This window comes from Colletotrichum godetiae, assembly GCF_030913485.1.
Source record: "Colletotrichum godetiae strain CBS 193.32 chromosome Unknown BDP55scaffold_27, whole genome shotgun sequence".
In the NCBI taxonomy this organism is placed as follows: domain Eukaryota; kingdom Fungi; phylum Ascomycota; class Sordariomycetes; order Glomerellales; family Glomerellaceae; genus Colletotrichum; species Colletotrichum godetiae.
In genome coordinates, this window is record NW_026851275.1 from 249,087 (window position 1) to 265,326 (window position 16,240).

General features: G+C 51.3%; 7 protein-coding genes and 1 non-coding gene across 8 annotated transcripts; 4 read left to right on the plus strand and 4 right to left on the minus strand.

Annotated features, from left to right (window-relative positions):
- Positions 1-102: 102 nt before the first annotated feature.
- Positions 103-1,580, minus strand: BDP55DRAFT_633346 (uncharacterized protein; the record flags this gene model as incomplete). The annotated part of the gene is made up of 3 exons (XM_060572541.1): positions 103-374; positions 480-1,184; positions 1,259-1,580. The coding sequence occupies 3 exons, from the start codon at positions 1,578-1,580 to the stop codon at positions 103-105; spliced, it is 1,299 nt and encodes a 432-aa protein (XP_060428148.1).
- A 2,526-nt stretch (positions 1,581-4,106) lies between these two features.
- BDP55DRAFT_694901 (cytochrome P450 3A19) lies at positions 4,107-6,039 on the plus strand (the record flags this gene model as incomplete). Its single annotated transcript, XM_060577402.1, has 6 exons — positions 4,107-4,229; positions 4,444-4,513; positions 4,577-4,975; positions 5,029-5,200; positions 5,260-5,370; positions 5,439-6,039. 6 exons carry the CDS (start codon positions 4,107-4,109, stop codon positions 6,037-6,039), a joined length of 1,476 nt encoding a protein of 491 aa, XP_060428149.1.
- Positions 6,040-6,209: 170 nt separating this feature from the next.
- On the minus strand, positions 6,210-7,514 carry BDP55DRAFT_694902 (TfdA family taurine catabolism dioxygenase TauD; the record flags this gene model as incomplete). The annotated part of the gene is made up of 3 exons (XM_060577403.1): positions 6,210-6,411; positions 6,469-7,010; positions 7,071-7,514. The coding sequence occupies 3 exons, from the start codon at positions 7,512-7,514 to the stop codon at positions 6,210-6,212; spliced, it is 1,188 nt and encodes a 395-aa protein (XP_060428150.1).
- Positions 7,515-8,828: 1,314 nt separating this feature from the next.
- Positions 8,829-10,428, plus strand: BDP55DRAFT_554782 (major facilitator superfamily transporter; the record flags this gene model as incomplete). Its single annotated transcript, XM_060569424.1, has 3 exons — positions 8,829-9,067; positions 9,119-9,250; positions 9,315-10,428. 3 exons carry the CDS (start codon positions 8,829-8,831, stop codon positions 10,426-10,428), a joined length of 1,485 nt encoding a protein of 494 aa, XP_060428151.1.
- Positions 10,429-10,705: 277 nt separating this feature from the next.
- BDP55DRAFT_555143 (adenosine deaminase) lies at positions 10,706-11,800 on the minus strand (the record flags this gene model as incomplete). The annotated part of the gene is made up of 1 exon (XM_060569456.1): positions 10,706-11,800. One exon carries the CDS (start codon positions 11,798-11,800, stop codon positions 10,706-10,708), a length of 1,095 nt encoding a protein of 364 aa, XP_060428152.1.
- A 1,279-nt stretch (positions 11,801-13,079) lies between these two features.
- On the plus strand, positions 13,080-14,700 carry BDP55DRAFT_555139 (major facilitator superfamily transporter; the record flags this gene model as incomplete). The annotated part of the gene is made up of 2 exons (XM_060569455.1): positions 13,080-13,286; positions 13,360-14,700. The coding sequence occupies 2 exons, from the start codon at positions 13,080-13,082 to the stop codon at positions 14,698-14,700; spliced, it is 1,548 nt and encodes a 515-aa protein (XP_060428153.1).
- Positions 14,701-14,914: 214 nt separating this feature from the next.
- On the minus strand, positions 14,915-15,412 carry BDP55DRAFT_729916 (uncharacterized protein; the record flags this gene model as incomplete). The annotated part of the gene is made up of 1 exon (XM_060579630.1): positions 14,915-15,412. One exon carries the CDS (start codon positions 15,410-15,412, stop codon positions 14,915-14,917), a length of 498 nt encoding a protein of 165 aa, XP_060428154.1.
- A 313-nt stretch (positions 15,413-15,725) lies between these two features.
- Positions 15,726-15,797, plus strand: BDP55DRAFT_t204. The gene has a single exon. It is a non-coding gene; the product is annotated as a tRNA-Arg (tRNA).
- The last annotated feature ends 443 nt before the right edge of the window (positions 15,798-16,240 follow it).

A 16,240-nucleotide genomic window follows, 5' to 3' on the forward strand; every position in this document is an offset into this window, starting at 1 on the left:
GCTACAGGGCATGAAAACGTGCCATATATCCGTCAACCGGTGGGCGAGATGTCATGCCATCGAGCCTCGCCTACAATGTCCACATACGACATGTTGTGACATCTAATTCCGCGGCTGGCCTCCATGTTGAACTCTGCAGACACGAACTTTACCATCCGCTTGGGGCATTTGAACACAGTTCAGACCCTTGTCCTCGTTTAAACTCTGAGCCAGGCCAGATGTGTCGGAGAAAGTTGGACGCAAAACCTCAGGAGACTCAACCCTCTGTGGGGATGACCTTGCCTCTGCCGGTAGACTTCCGAAATATTTCTGCCTTGAGTGGGAAATACTGAGGTAGGTAACTAAGCCATCCGATTCAGGATCAAGTTTGCTACCTGAGGTAAGCATGTTCATAAACAGCTATCCCACCAATGATTTTGAATCATTGCTGCTTCGCGAACCGCGGTAACTTTCGCACTGCATCAACATGGTCCTCATACACTGAATCTTCCTCTCTGCACCCAACAACGGCGCCAAGTGCGCTTTCCTCGTTCCCACCCTAGCCTTGATCTTTCCAATGAGCAGGCAAAATTCGGTGAGTTGTCCGGTAACGAGACACTTCAGAACCTGGTTTCTCTCGACTGGGCTCTCGATTTTGTATGATTGGAACCACATTGAGTCTCCTGTAAGCTGAGAGTTCCCCGACTGCAGTTTCCGAACAACATCAACGTAGGAGCGAACTGTCTTTTCGCAGATGTTGCTCAGGTATTGCCCAGCCATAGCAAGTAGCATCATGCTCTCTGACCGTGACTTGCATAAAGTGCAACTCAGGATTGAGTCGCAGCCTTTGATCGCTTCCCTACAGCAATTGAGAAGAACGTCCATAGTAGCAGATTCCGTGTTGGCGCCTTCGTTGCCAAGCTGCTCGAGCAAATGCGCGGCGAGCCTCAAGCACCTGCACTCACTCTTCTTTTTAACCGTAGTATCAGAACCCTCTAGTAATGCAGTCAGAGGGCTTGTCGCTGGTGCTGACATATTGTAAGCCACTGGCGTTGATTTGAGGCTGGGCTGCATCTTGGCCGAGGTTGGTGCATCGACTGGTGGAATCATAAGATTTGATGGGAAATTCTCGTCAAGCAAGAGGTCAAGACTTGATGATGAAAGTCCTGGCGTTGACGACGAATCGTCCATGATCTCGTTGGTGTCTAAAGATAGCCGTGTCAATTGGTGATGCGTCCTAGATGATGATGCACGTATAACATGGAAGAAATTGACATACCATTCATTTCGAAGTCAAGCTGTGTCTCCTGGGAACTGACACCATCGTCACCACTGTCTTCAGCCGGGTCGAAGTACGTAGTATCTTTCCCTAACTCTTGCCATGGCCCAGTGAAGTCTCCACTCTTCAGGTTCGCCATATCAATGGTTGTATTTGGTGACAATAGGCTACACGATGCCAGCCAGTGATCGATTTGATCTTGTTCGTGTTTTGTGTGCTGTGTAATTCCTGTCTCTTCCATGGTCTCGTTGTGACTGTTCGTCATGTCAAAAGTAGGACTTGGGAGTCCGCTTTGCCGTTGGAGATTTCCAAGATCGGTCATTACTTCTGAGTCTTCCTGATTCGTGGCGAACAGCAACGACGGATCCAGGTTGAAGTTGTCCGAGTACGAAGGTGATTGAGGTGTCGCTGAGCTGTCGAAAGAAGATTGTCGCGTTTTCGATGCTTCTTTGATTGAAGACGTTGATTGCTTTCGTTTTCGGATAGTATTTCTGTTGGTCGGGTACTTGCAAGTATTGGAGCTTGCTTTACATCTATCACACCCATTTGGGTCTCCGTTGCAGCGAAGCTGTGTCGATCCTTTAATGTCAGCGAATGGACATAATGTGTATTTGAGATTCAATCCCGACAAACCTTTCGTGCCCTACAGTATTCGCATGCGATGTGGGGTTTCCCGCGTCGATTACGGTTTATTACTGCCTCTGGGTTGTTTTCTATGAACGTTGGTTCTTTGTGTTGAAGATCATACATCAGAGTGCCAAACATCTTGGCGATTGGGTCGAGGACAGAGTGGTTGTATGCAGGCCTGCGGTTGGAAGAAAGTCAGTAGGCCGGTGTACGTCAAATTGGTAAATCTGAGACTGCTCGCTGGTGAGTGATCACATTACCACATTCATCATTGTTCATCCAGTCTTAAATGTATCGCATACACCGTTTTGAGGATTTAAAGGCTTCATTAGGAAGAGGCGTGCTGAGCCCGAGTACCATCCCACATGGCCCAGGGTTCATAAAGATCGGATTGCAACCCCCAGATGGTCGACTTCAACGCCTGAGGAAACTTTTACAAGCAAGATTCATCTCAAGTTCGCCAGCTCACATGGTGCCTAGGTGGCATTGCCGCATTTCGTTGTAAAACCCAATGATGAGAAGGTCCTTCCACGCGATGATGGCTCGCATCTTTCAACAAACTCCGAGGTTGCAGTGTAACAACGACAGAGCGCGGAAAACAAGGTTTTGAAGTTCGCTCCAGCCTTCACACCGGCGAGCTGCTCGTACCGACCTGAGTCAAATGCATCGTTCTAGACGGCCCACCACGTCGATAGAGTTGTTCTACTTATCCGGCGGAGGGTTTGAAGAAAAGCCAAGTCTTAAGGTGGTCTTGCCATCTACTAGCTGAAACCTTGCACAATGCCAAATCCTGCAGGGAACAGCAAAGATTCTATGGATTATAATCCCGTGGTCTTTATTATTGTTGTTTGTATAGTTGTCAACTCTTCGATATTTCCGTCCTTCCCCCTCACGGCATTCCACAATTCGCGATGAAGCTACCGCATGTTGACAAGCCTCTCCCACATCGGTCCGTGGGCATGAATCTCATGCGGAGATTTAAGTCGCCGTAGGCGTGTCCAGAAAAGTCCGAGATATACGCGTTATTAGACTTTGCGATGACCTGAGCTCCCATCTGAGGTATATTCTGCCCCGAGCTTATTTTACTTCAGTCCAGGGAGTCGCCTAACCTTTAGATGTTCTTACATTCAGGCGAGTCATGGTTCTTCGATGCATGAGCCGGGCTGGAAGTTGACGGGAGGTAGCCATCAGTTGCCAACATTGGCGAGCAGGTCATCTCAGCTTGCTTGCAACACATGCTTACCACGCGACAGACATCGGCCGTTGATAATCTCCTGCCAGAAATCACGTGCTGCTGTACTTACCGGTAGCTGTTTTGAGCTATCGACCTGCAGCATCGTGACAGAGATGTACCAAGTCGTCCGAGATCAGAGTAAAGCAGAATAATTGCATTCAATTCCTATACTCTATTTCAAGCTCCGAGTAGCTCGCATCTATACTTAACGTCGCAAAGATCTTACTGAGTATGGAACCGCTGGAGGGATCTCACACCTACGTTCATAATTAACATGGCTGTAAGACCACAGTCGATTCTCATCGTAGCCTTGACAGGTGTCTAAGCTCACTCGGACCGTCGGTAAACTTAGTGACTGTGCTGCAATATGACATGAGGGGCAGAATGTTCATCGAGATGCGAACTATTACAGTTGCCCGGAATTCTGCCCGACACGAGTCTCCAAGACAAGATGTTTGGGGAGATAACGCGGCTTAGTTGAATGTAAACAGGGTCTCACAAACCCAAAAGCGACACCAGATAGCCCATGTTGTTTCAGCACGGTTGTTTTTTGTGACATAGCGTGCAGTAGAAAACGAGACCGAAGAGTTTACCCAAATTGTCCTGAACGACTATTCTGACCTACTGTCAACGGCTTCGGCCCGGACTCATAAGGTTGTTTAGCTTTCGGCGTTGCCCAAAATGGCAGAGTCAATCCCGAATCAGGTCATTCCTCGGTTGCGAAGGCAGCGTTGTCAACAGCTAGCAACGATAGGGGCATGACAATCTAGTGAGGACACAGAAACGACCAGACGGGAGCTTTGCTAATTCTCAGGACGTAATTGATGTGCAGAAGTAGCCACGTATTTGGAGACGGTCTAAGATTGCCTGTGTAAGCTGTTAGCAGCAAGCTCTAGTTCAACAAATTTCAAGATTGAAATCGAACTTGACGAAAGATTCCGCCAATTTCACCTCTTTCGTCGAGTCAATAACACCGAAGAACAAACGATGGATTCACCGATCGCTACATTTCAAAATGAGAAACTTGGAATAGTCTCAGTGCCATGGGTTACTGCGCCGCTTTCTCTTTGGACTACATGGGGAACACTAGCTTTCTACCTTGGGCTCTTTGTACGAAAGATTCTGAATGATTGCCGTCTAACTTCAGCGAAGTCTCACCAACTAACATTGTTTCTAGGCTGTAGCCAGTCCAGTCATCTTGGCTCTATACAACTACTATCTTCATCCTATCGCGCACATCAAAGGACCTTTTATCGCATCCATATCTCCAGTATAAGCCAAAAGCTCTTCTAACTCGACTACTGTCCGCTAATCACAGCCTCAGATCTGGCTTATTCGGTCGGTGTCGGGACATCGGCTTAATAATGATATCGAGAGGGTGCATGCTCAATACGGTACGAGAGCAGGTCTATGCATCAATGTATCTTCCTGAGCTCTGCTAATCGTTGGACTCACAGGAACTGTCGTCCGCATTGGTCCAAATGAGCTCTCGTTTGCCACAGAAGGTGCCCTCAAGACGATCCATAATCCCGGACCCGACGGTGGCCACTTCACGAAGCAGGGCACAATTGAGTCTCTGCTGGCTAAACTCATTTGGGCAGCGCCGAACCTCTTGACCACCACCGACAGAACTGCACACAAGAGACTACGTACGGCATTACAACCAGCCTTCACAGCCAAGGCGTTGATGGAACAGGAAGATATTGTTCAGCACCACGTCAACCGAGCCGTCGAGTCGCTAGGTTCTAAACTTCGAGAATATAAGGTTGTGAGTATCAGCGACCATGTCGGAAAGATGATTTGGAGTATCGTTGGAGACTTGTCTTTCGGAGAACCGCTCCTCCATGACCAAATGAGTTGGTACAACGTGCGTCTTGTGCAGAAGTCTTCGAGCTAAGTATCGCACTAGGCACGTACGAAAAGATGAAGTACACTTACGGGAAAGGAGCACCTCTTCTAGAACTGTTTCAGTTTCTCACAGAAACTCCTATCTTTGGTGGGCTTGCAAAACTGCCAGTTATGATTGTTCCACACATTTTCCGCGTCCCTAAGAACTTTCTTTTGATGAACCAACTTAGAGGGTAAGCTAGTCGGAACCCATTCTCCGACATAAGGTCAAACTAACACTATACTATTACAGCTGTATCGAGCGACAAGGCGGGCGCAAAGACTTTTTAACCGCAATCCTATCCGCCAAAGAATCTGCAGGCTTGACGCAGCCGGAGATGTTGAGTAATTCGGCTTTGTTCGCGTAAGCTCCCCTCAATTCCTGTCGTCTCATCACCCTGCTGTCCCTGACTCTAACATGATTGGAAACAGCATGGTTGGCTATGACACTTCGGCAACAACTCTATCAGCAGTCTTTTACCACGTGCTACGAGACCCCGGCCACTACAAACGGGTTCAGGAAGAAGTCCGAGAAGCATATTACTCAGTCTCTGAAATCACAGCCCAGAGTGTGCTTCGCCTCCCTTACTTGAATGCCTGCATCCAGGAAACACTGCGTCTCACGCCACCCATCAATGGTCGCGGGTCCCATCGCATTTCGCCTGGGGCCATGATTGATGGCCTCTACGTGCCCAAGGGTGTCAATGTCTCTGCCGATATTTGGACCATCCAGCGTAAGCCTGAGTACTGGGCTCTTGCCGACAAGTTCAGACCTGATCGCTGGCTTGACAACGGCCCGGGCACTGTTTTTGAGCACGATGTCCGGACCAGCTACCGGCCATTCCTCGTTGGACCTCGGGTGTGCATTGGCCGCGAGATGGCGTTGCAGTCTATTCGTCTGACTGTCGCCAAAGTAGCATTCTCGTTTGATCTGGAGATGGCTAACAAGGATACTTTTGTTTGGGAGAGGGATGCAGGCAACGATTATGTCTGGCATGACTACCATGTCTTGGTGAAGAGAGGGGCAAACTAGAAGTTCCACAACAAGCTTGATGGTATCTTGAAGTCGCAAAACGTTTAAGACAGGGTCGGATTATTGTACTTGCTTCATAGGCCAAAGAGACAAAGGAGCTGAGCCGGCAGGGTACATAGACATAGAACCAGTTGGAAACGCAGTAAATCATTCTCGGTTATCGACTTCATCTACAGGGAGAAATCCTTCAGCCCCTTGATTGTCCCATCAATGCCTAGCTCCTCCTTCTCATCCGGTCCCAGTAAGCCCAACGCTTCACGTCGGCTAGGCGCAGCGGCATCAAAGTACGGCTTCTCGGCAAGAGAAGTCACGCGAGTTTCGTGACGAGGGTGATTACCCTCATAATCCCAGCTGGCGTTGTGGATAGTGATTCTGGATGACATTAGTTATACACTCGCGCCATCATTAAACCTTGGAGATATCACGTACCTGTTATCCCAGAGAGCACTAGTGTTGGGAGTCCACTTGAAACGGACTTGAATATCCACGTTCTTCTCGTACACATCAAAGAGGTAGTTCAAAATGGCATCACTCTCCGCCTTATCCAGCCCAATAATATGCGACGTAAATAGCCGATTTACATAGAGAGACTTCCATCCTGTCGCAGGGTGGACGCGAACAAGAGGGTGCGCCCGCTCAATGTGCTTTGGTCCAGCTTCGGGGTCGTTCCGGTCAAGGTACGTGTGAGCAGAACGGTAGACGGCGTACTTTCCGTCAATGATCTTGCGGAAGTCAGGCGAAAGCTTCTCGTATGCCGAGTAGCCGCTGGCCCAGAGAGTGTCGCCACCGATGGGCGGGACAGCGTCGTTGTGCAAGTGAGTGATGCCGGATGGCTGACGCTCGTGGACCAGGTCGGTGTGCCATTTGGAGGCGCCTCCGGGGTTACGGAAGTTGGCTTTTCTCTCGGTGGCCATCAAAGCTGGCCAAATTACTGTGACACCAAGAACGCCAGGTACTTGTGGAACTTGAGGCTTCAGAATACGTCAGCATGCTCACGTGTTGAGAGATGTGGTAAATTGATATGCACTTACATGGACTTCAACTTCACCATACCAATCTCCCAACTCCTTTTGCTGCTGAGGCGACAGATTCTGATCCCTAAAAAAGACGACACTGCGCTCAGCAATGAGCAACGCAAGCTCATCCTTTTGCTCGGGCGTGAGGTCCTTCAGCTGAAGACCCTCAATCTCTGTCCCAATGTGGGCCGTCAGGTTTGTAACTTTTGTCGCTGCGCTGAACAGGTGCTTCTTGGACTTGTCCGCCCTCGAGCCGGCGTCAACATATTCCCTCTCCTTGTTGCGAATATTGTACGCATCGTCCAGGTAAAGAGGCCGCGAAGGACGGTACGGGTATCCATTTGATAAGTCCACTCCAGCCTTGGTTAGTCTTGCCTTTGTGGTTTCGGGGAGCCCGAGAGTGTCCTTCCGCGGCTCCGCCACGTCGGTGATTGATGGGTCGATAGGGGCGGGAACCATGATGATCTGCTTGAAAGATGTGTAGATGCAACTTGACTGAGAGATTGGGTATATTATCAAGGTCTTGCAAATGTCAGAATAATTATCAGCTGCTCTTAATCCGACTTGACACAACCAGGCACGGGCAGCCTCCTTTAAATCTTGTAATCCACGGTCTCTGATACGAGGTGATTCTCGAGTCCCAATTCCACGGGACCTCCTCATCTGATCACGTTACCCAACAATGCCATGATTACCAATAATCGCGGGGTTAATGTTCCTCTTAGCAGAGGTTATCTATGGCTTCATCTGCATCGAGTGTGACGAATCCAGCAACAAATGCGTAGCATCGAACCACCGCGCCACGGAACTCGGAGGACTAATTCTCCAACCAAAATTCGTCGTCAGCACGCGATCGTCATCCAAACTCTCCGGAAGCTCGACAGTACGAATCTAGCCAAAGGTGATGGAGGGTTTAATCAGCCAGTTGTTGGCTGGATGTTTCGCCCTACCCTCCCCCGGGGAAGCGGATCCGGGGCGCATGGGCGACGGCGGCGCTCGCGAGTGGGGGTTACGCGATACAAGGTCCCGATTGTGTGCTCGTCAACCAACATCAGCCCAATCCCCTTTGAGAGATCATCACCCGAAGAAATCGGCTTGAAGGGCTGGACTCGTGCGGGGGAATTCTATCACTTAGGGCGTGTGTAAGCTTCAATTTCTCCTAACTCCGTGTTCCCCTCACTCTGAAGTCCATCTCAGGCCTTGGCTGCTTTGACTGCCTCGAAAGCTTTGTGCGAAGCTTTTGATCGACGGGATACCTAGAGATTATTATAGCTTCATAGACCAAGTTATACGCCAGCTAACAAGCTTGGCTCTCGTGGCTTTGTATCTAGAGGGCCATGGGACTTTCCATCGAGGTAAAGTGAATTGAGACCAATGAAGTCCGGACCGTCCCGGATAATCGATCATCACGCAGGGTTTGATCAATCTTCAGACTGTTTTCTGCACTTCAATGACAAGATGCCCATCGGATGTTGTCCGCATCAAGGGTGACAGACGCGCGCCTGTGTCTTCAGCTGCGTCCAGCACGCCATCGTATCCAGAAACCTCGTCAGCGATATGCCCAGTTCTTATCTCGTTTCCCATGCGAGTCTGCTCCGATGTTGGTCCGAAAGACCCTGAAGAACTTGAAAACTCGACGGAAGAAAATTTCGCATCTTCCATTATAAAATCTGGGTTTTGGCTGTTGAATGTCGTTATGATTCTTGATTATGTCGATCCAGACGCGCAGCTGATCATCTGTTTCTTTGGTTCTGAGACCAATCAGCTCCAAGTATGGGAGTTCCAGAAATCGAAAAGACTACTGTCGCCGATTCGCCTCGGAGCAAGTCTCCCTCTTCTGTCGATGCACGAGGAGTACAGCCTAGCGTTGTAGGACTTGTCCAGGAGGAACCGAAGCTTACATGGCGGTCATATGTATGGGATACCTTAGACAAGTCGCCCGAGGAACGGAAGTTCATGTTCAAGTTGGACGCTGTGATTCTGACTTTTGCAAGTTTGGGATACTTCATCAAGTAAGTTGACCCTCGGCTAACAGCTCATCATCTGTACTAACATTTCATCAGGAATCTTGACCAGATTAACATCAACAATGCCTTTGTGTCTGGCATGAAAGAAGACATGAAGCTCTTTGGCAATGAGCTCAACTACATGCAAGCTTGCTGGACTGTCGGATACGTCATTGGCGAAATTCCTAGGTCAGTCCCACATCATGCAGTTTCCATGAATCATTTCTTCAAGAACTAACGACATTGGCCACAGCAACATCCTTCTCACCCGTGTCCGCCCATCTATCTGGATTCCTGCATGCGAATGCACTTGGGCCATTCTAACAATCCTTATGATCAAATGCACAAACGTCACACAGCTTTACGTTCTCCGTTTTTTCATCGGTCTCGCCGAGAGTACATTCTACCCCGGCATGCAATACATCATCGGGTGCTGGTACAGAAAAGACGAACTCGCCAAACGCTCCTGCCTCTTCCACTCCGCGGGATCCATTGGTTCTATGTTCTCTGGATACCTCATGGCCGCCGTCTATAATCTCAGCGGTGTCCACGGATGGAAGGGCTGGCAGTGGCTCTTCATCGTCGATACTGTCATTTCTCTGCCGATTGCAATTGCCGGGTTTTTCTTTCTGCCTGACGTGCCTGAGATCACGAAAGCCTGGTGGCTGACGAAAGATGATGTAGCGCTTGCGCAGAAACGGATGCAGCTTGAGGGGAGGGCGAACCGGCAACCATTTACAAAGGCCAAGATTAAGAAGATTTTCACGAGCTGGCATATCTATGCCCTAACTGCACTGTATATCTTCTTCAACAACGGATGCGGTATCATGAGTCAACCCGCCTTCCAGCTGTGGTTGAAAGGAGAGGGATACTCTGTCAAGGAGTACAACACATACACGACGATTACCTCCGCTATCACGGTCATAACGACGTGGATCTACGCCTGGTCCTCAGACTCCGTTTTCAAGGGGGAGAGATGGCCGCCAATAGTCTTCTCTGGAACACTCAACGTTGTGCTCTACTCGAGTTTGGCGGCGTGGAATATTTCCGATTCGTGGAAATGGGGATGTTTCCTGCTGGTTGGATTTGGTGGTGGCATCAGCGGTTTGACCTTCGCGTGGGCCCATGAGATTTGCAAAGACGATAACGAGGAGAGGGCGCTGGTAACGGGCTCGATGAACCAGATGGCGTACGTTTTCCAAGCATGGTTGCCGCTGCTTATCTGGCAGCAGGTCGAGGCACCTCGGTACCCGAAGGGTTATATCACGATGATTTTCTTTGCCGTTGGTATGGCGGGGACTTCGCTGCTGATCAGGTTCTTGCATCGGCGGGAATTGGGGAAGAAGCTGGCAGTACCGGCTGCTTGATTCAAGGTCATGACAGAATGCCAACATTTGGGATAGACTGTGATAGCAATGGCTGCGGTGCGACAACTTCCCGAAAGTCCCAGTCTACTTAGATTGAAATGAGATTCAATCACAGTATTCCGACCCTCCTCTTTACGATGTCCTTACCTTAGATTTGTTCTCCGGCTACCTACTTTCGACCTTCGAAGACTCGTCAAGGCTTTGCTTGCTATTTTACTTTAGATTTAGCAATCTAGACCGAAAGCCCAGTAGGTCTTTTCAGTTCTCAGATTTGACTCTAGTCAGTATCGACTGCGTCCAACTCTTTATACAAATCCCCCTTCACCTCCTCGCTAGCCCAACACATATCAACTCCATTCCTCGCAAGCTTGACCATGTCCTTCTTACTAAACCCGCAATAGGTGTATGCCTTCTGCATGTTCCCATCTACCCAAACATCATGCATGTACACCGGATCGTCACTGTTGATATTAAACTTGACGCCCCTCTCCCATAACGTCCGAATCTTGGGAAACAGCACCTCCGTCGCCGTTCGCCGGTGATACGCGTGAGGGCACAATGTCAAGCCGATTCCCCGGTCCAACAACCCCTGCAGCAACTCCTCCTTGTCCGCCGCATCGAGCCCGTGGTCAATCCGCTCCGCCCCAGCCCTATCACAGACCTCAAAAATGGCCTCGTGGATGTGCTCGAAAGTATCCTTTTGCCCGAAATCGCAGTGCATTGTAACATGCAACCCATCATTTTTGGCCCTCCGAAACCCTTCCTCGAAAAGCATCGGCGGCCTCTTAAAGGCATTACTTGCCAGCCCGACAGCATGGAAGAGACCCTTGCCACCCTCGACGGTGCCAGCAGCCCACGGTCTGGCTGCCTCATACGCAGCCAACCCATCCTCAAGAGTCTCGTCGCGGATAAAGCAGAAGATCCAATTCGACCTGACGCCATACACCTTCGCGCCATCACGCTGAGCTCTCAAATACCCATTCAACACATCCTCCGCAGGCACGCCCCTGCGCGTATGTGCCTGAATATCGAAGAACGGCTCAACGTAGCGGACATTCATCTCGGCGCAGCGCCGGAAGTAGTCCATCGACATTTCGTAAAAGTCATCCTCAGTTTTCAAGACTTCGCAACCTGCAAAATAGGCCTCGAGGAAAGTTGGAATACCCGGGACGCGGCCGTTGATTTCGGGGCGGTGGTTGAAGAAGACCTTGTACGAGTCCAGGAGGGCCTCGTAGGTATCATATTGGAGGGGCACATTGTTGCGTTTGGCGAGTTTCCAGCGGAGGGCGGGGAGGAGGGTTCCCTCGATGTGAATGTGTAACTCGACCTTGGGGAGGGAGGCGATGAAGGGTGAGATTTCGAGGCCGTTCATGATTTGGGTTTGTTGGATTTGTCCGCTGTCAGATTCCAGGTTCCCGTCGCTGGTGTCAAGATGAGAAGACAGTGAGAGTTGAGAGGTCTGCTCGTGTAAATGGAGAGCCAATCAACCATGCGGGATATGGCAGCTCAAGACTAGGATGTCTTTGATATCTTGTTAGCGTCCGCGGGCGTCTTTGCCGATCCGGCTGGGCGTCGCGTGGTAAATAGCCCACCAGCGGCCAGCGTCGGACATGGGCCGACAGCTTGACGACGGAAAACTCCTCATCGGCTAATATAAAAACAGCAAACCATTTCTCAATAAGCTTACTACGTAGTTCTATAACGTTTGTAAATCTGGGCGAACGAGAATCACGAATCATATCAGACGAGAATATAGTCAACGGAGTCTAATGGCCGATGTTCGCAGCAGTGTGGGGTAAAGAAGGATTCGATAAGGAAATTAGTAGCAACAAGAGAGTCAAAGACTAAATTTTTGATCCCACCAGATTCTGCCCGTCGGCCAACCATAACCGCCGGGTCGGTAATCGAGCAGTATTGTCAATGTCGGCAGCTTTGTGCTCGTCCACTAACGTTGTCTTCTTCATCTCTCAAATCCGTCGAACACCCTCTATTCTCCCCACATCGCGACGGCACCACGAGAGCTCATTGAAGGGCGCGACCACTGCGGTGGCACTAGCGGAGTAACGTCGTATCTCGTCGGTTCGGATATTCGCCGACAGCACACGAGGTGGGACGATATCTCCAGGCCAATCCACGCAAGACACTGGAGAACACCGTCTATTCAGCGGAGTCTAGCAGTCGCTAAACCGTTCGCCCACTCCCGTCGCGGCGACGGACGCCTGCGGGTTTGCTTGTCTTATCTTTTGATGTCCTGTTATCGGTCACTGTTTAGACGTTCTGGTCGGTCTATTTACCGGTTCGCGGTGGTTACGACCGCTTGGGACGGAGTAGACAAGGAATCGGAGGAGAGGGGAGAGAAGAGGCGAACGCGTCGGCCTGTCACTGTCGGGGAAGATCGGCGGAAGATAAGGCACGTAACGTATTTTTTCGTTGTATTGCTTCTTTTGGCCGCGGGAAGGTCGCGACCATCCCCGCCCCCCAAGACCTGTTGAATGGCCGCCTCATTCAAAAGGGCGACGACACCCCGGCACCGCTCTCGAGATGCGACCCTGGACTTTTCTGTAGGAGCTTTTAGTTCTCGTGCAGTAGACGACAACATCGATCAGGACGAAGACGATCAACCTGACGAACGGCAGAACTTGCTCGCCAACATGGGGTCATCAACGGACGCTCCGCAGAACCCTCCGGCCGAGGTGCCGGATGGGGAGAGGCAGCACATTGACAGCGACATGGCCAAGAAGATTGTCCGCAAGATTGATCTCAATATCATTCCGCTGCTCTTCATCACCTACATGTTCAACTTTATGGACAAGACGATCCTGTCCAGCGCCTCTGTCTTTGGTCTCAGAACTGACACGGTACGTCATTTTCTCACATGAAATCTGATCTACCTTGCATATGTCCAGTGCAGCGTGCTAACGTCGTGAAAAGCATCTCAAAGGGCAAAACTACAGCTGGGTCTCAAGCATCTTCTACTTTGGCTACTTCGCCTGGACCTACCCAACATCTCTCCTCATCGCCCGCCTCCCTGTCGCAAAGTACATGACCGCAAACACCTTCTTCTGGGGTGCCGTTGTGGCCCTCACAGCCGCCTGCACAAACTACGGCGGCCTCCTCACCGTCCGCTTCCTCCTCGGCGTCGCAGAGGCCACCATCACGCCCGCCTTCATGTTCCTCACCGCCACCTGGTACACCCGCGACGAGATCCCCACACGCACGGGCATCTGGTTCGCAGGCAACAGCGTCGGCGGGCTCGTCGCCTCCTTTGTCGCCTTTGGCTTCGGCCACATCTCCAGCGATGACAAGGTCGGTCCCTGGCGCTGGATGTACATCATCCTCGGCGTCCTCACCTTTGTCTGGGCGTTTGTGCTGCTCATTTGGCTGCCTGACACGATCTCAAAGGCCCGCTTTCTCAAGCCCGAGGAGCGCCGGTACGCTGCCGACCGCGTTGTCATCGCCGGCACGGGATCCACGGAGAAGACACACTGGAAGTGGGATCAGGTTGTCGAATGCATGATTGACCCCAAGACGTGGTTCATTTTTGGCCTCGAAATCATCACCCAGATCCCTAACGGCGGCACCCAGAACTTTGCCAACCTCGTCATCAAGTCCTTTGGCTTCACCAGCTTGCAGTCGACCCTCATTAACATCCCCTACTCGCTCCTCTCGGCCGCCATCATTGCGGGAACGGGCTGGATCGCAGGCCGCTACCGCAAAATGAACTGCATTCTCATCGCCATCGTTGTCTTACCTTGCATCACTGGCGCCGCGATCATCTACTCCCGTGAAAGCGTCAGCAGCGGCGTCCAGCTGTTTGGCTACTTCCTCCTCTCTCCCGGACCTGCCGCCATGCCGCTCGCCATGTCCCTTGTCTCGGCAAACTACCGAGGTGTGACCAAAAAGATGACCATGTCGTCGCTGCTGTTCCTTGCTTACTGCGCTGGTAACATTGCCGGCCCGCAATTCTTCAAGGCCTCCGAGGAGCCACACTACAATACTGCTTTCCGCACCATCATGATCTGCTATGCGCTCGTCGTTGTGCTGGCGCTGGGACTGAGGTTCTACCTACAGTGGATGAACGACAAGCGCACCAGGGAAGAGGGGTACGAGGGCAGCGCTGGCGGTGCTGGTGCTGTTGGCGGCGGTAAGGTCATGCAGGCTGAAGGTACTGCTGGTGATGTTGCGGATATGGTTGATCGGGTTGAGCTGCGTCCTGAGGATTACGAGGACGTGACGGACTGGAAGACTGCCGGCTTCAGGTATCGCTTGTAAGAGGTGAGGTGAATGGCTTGCTTGGCGGAGGCCTATGTTGGTCGAGCCTCGATGGCTGGATAGATCCTTGGGAGCTCTTTAGTCATCCTTCCTCGTAGATGAGGCGCTAGAGTCGATGGCCTGAGTAGACACTTCGATGAACAAGTGTACCCCCGTTGGACTGACCCAGTGCCGTGTGGTGATGTGGAATGAGACGGTGCGACTGTGCTGTGCTTCAATCAAAGTGACCAGCAACATGATGCTCAACAGCAGCAGCATCCCCCTCGAACTCTGCGCAGACCGGGCACGTCACAATCTCAGAAGTCACAGCAGGCGCCGCTTCCTGTACTTGAGCACTGGAGTTCACAGCTGCCCTACCGCGTCCACCATTCTTCTGCTTAGCAGGCCGAATGTAAGCTTCAAGGCCGACCTGCGCCGACGGCAACTCAGCCTCAGCATCTTGCCTTCGACCGCCACCGCGCCGGGGAGGTCTACGTGAGTCTTCGTAGCCCGTCGAGCCTTCAGCGACCTCGGTAAATGTAGATGGCTGGTCTTGCTGTTGCTGTGTACCGTCGGTATGAGACTGAACTCGTCCCACCCGGCCGTCGGCGAGCCGGACTTTGATGCCTCGGGGGTGGTTGCCCCGCGTGAGCACATCCTGGACGGTCCCAGAGACGGTGCGGCCTGTGGGCTGGTCTGCTTTGAGCACGATGTTGACGCCTGCACCGCGCATGACGGTGACTATTGTTGGAACTCGCGCCATTCCAGTGAGGCTTCTGATGAGACGTCTGAGGTCGTGGTGGTCGGAAAGATCGTGATGTGTTTCGTAAGGTGGTGTAAGTGGTGCGTGTTCCTGCTCCTAGGGATCCTACAGAAAATGTGAGTTTGGATGAGCGAATGACGCACCCAATTGGGTGTGGCGTGTGGCACTCTGGCGTGTGGCACTCTTTTCCGGCGCGAATGACGGCGAATCGTCTGGAGGTCCTCTCCCGGCCTCGCAAGAGCACTTCATAGTCACGTAAATTTTGCTAATTTTGCATAAATCGGGCCGGGTGGCGCAATGGCAGCGCGTTGCTTTCCGGTGGCAAAGGTTCTGGGTTCGAGTCCCAGCTCGGTCGATTTCTTTTGATTTTTGGGTCCATATCACCAAAACAATGAATTCCATCTTCTCAAAGGTTGACAGATTGAAGACAGGTGCTCTCTGGGGAATGGTGTGAACGATGAACTCTAAGGTAAATTAAGGTAAGCCGTTTGCAAGCCGACCGGGCCACTTGGAGGATTATGTTGGGTACCCACCCCGAGTCGGTTGTGGGGTCGAACTCTTGCCATATTCCAGCCAAGGACGGGCACTGCACACAGCTTCAGTTGGGTGCCCGTATTGGGTAGGCACCTTAGTAAAGTACCTACCTGACTTGTCTTTGGAGAATCATTTTGAGGTAAGGTATTTCCAGAAACCAACCTTGCTAGGTAGGTAGATGAAATTCACATCAAGATCACTTCTTTCGGGTCAGTGAGCTTTTGCAGGATCATTGTGTTTGGAAGGAACAAGAAGTTGGAACTC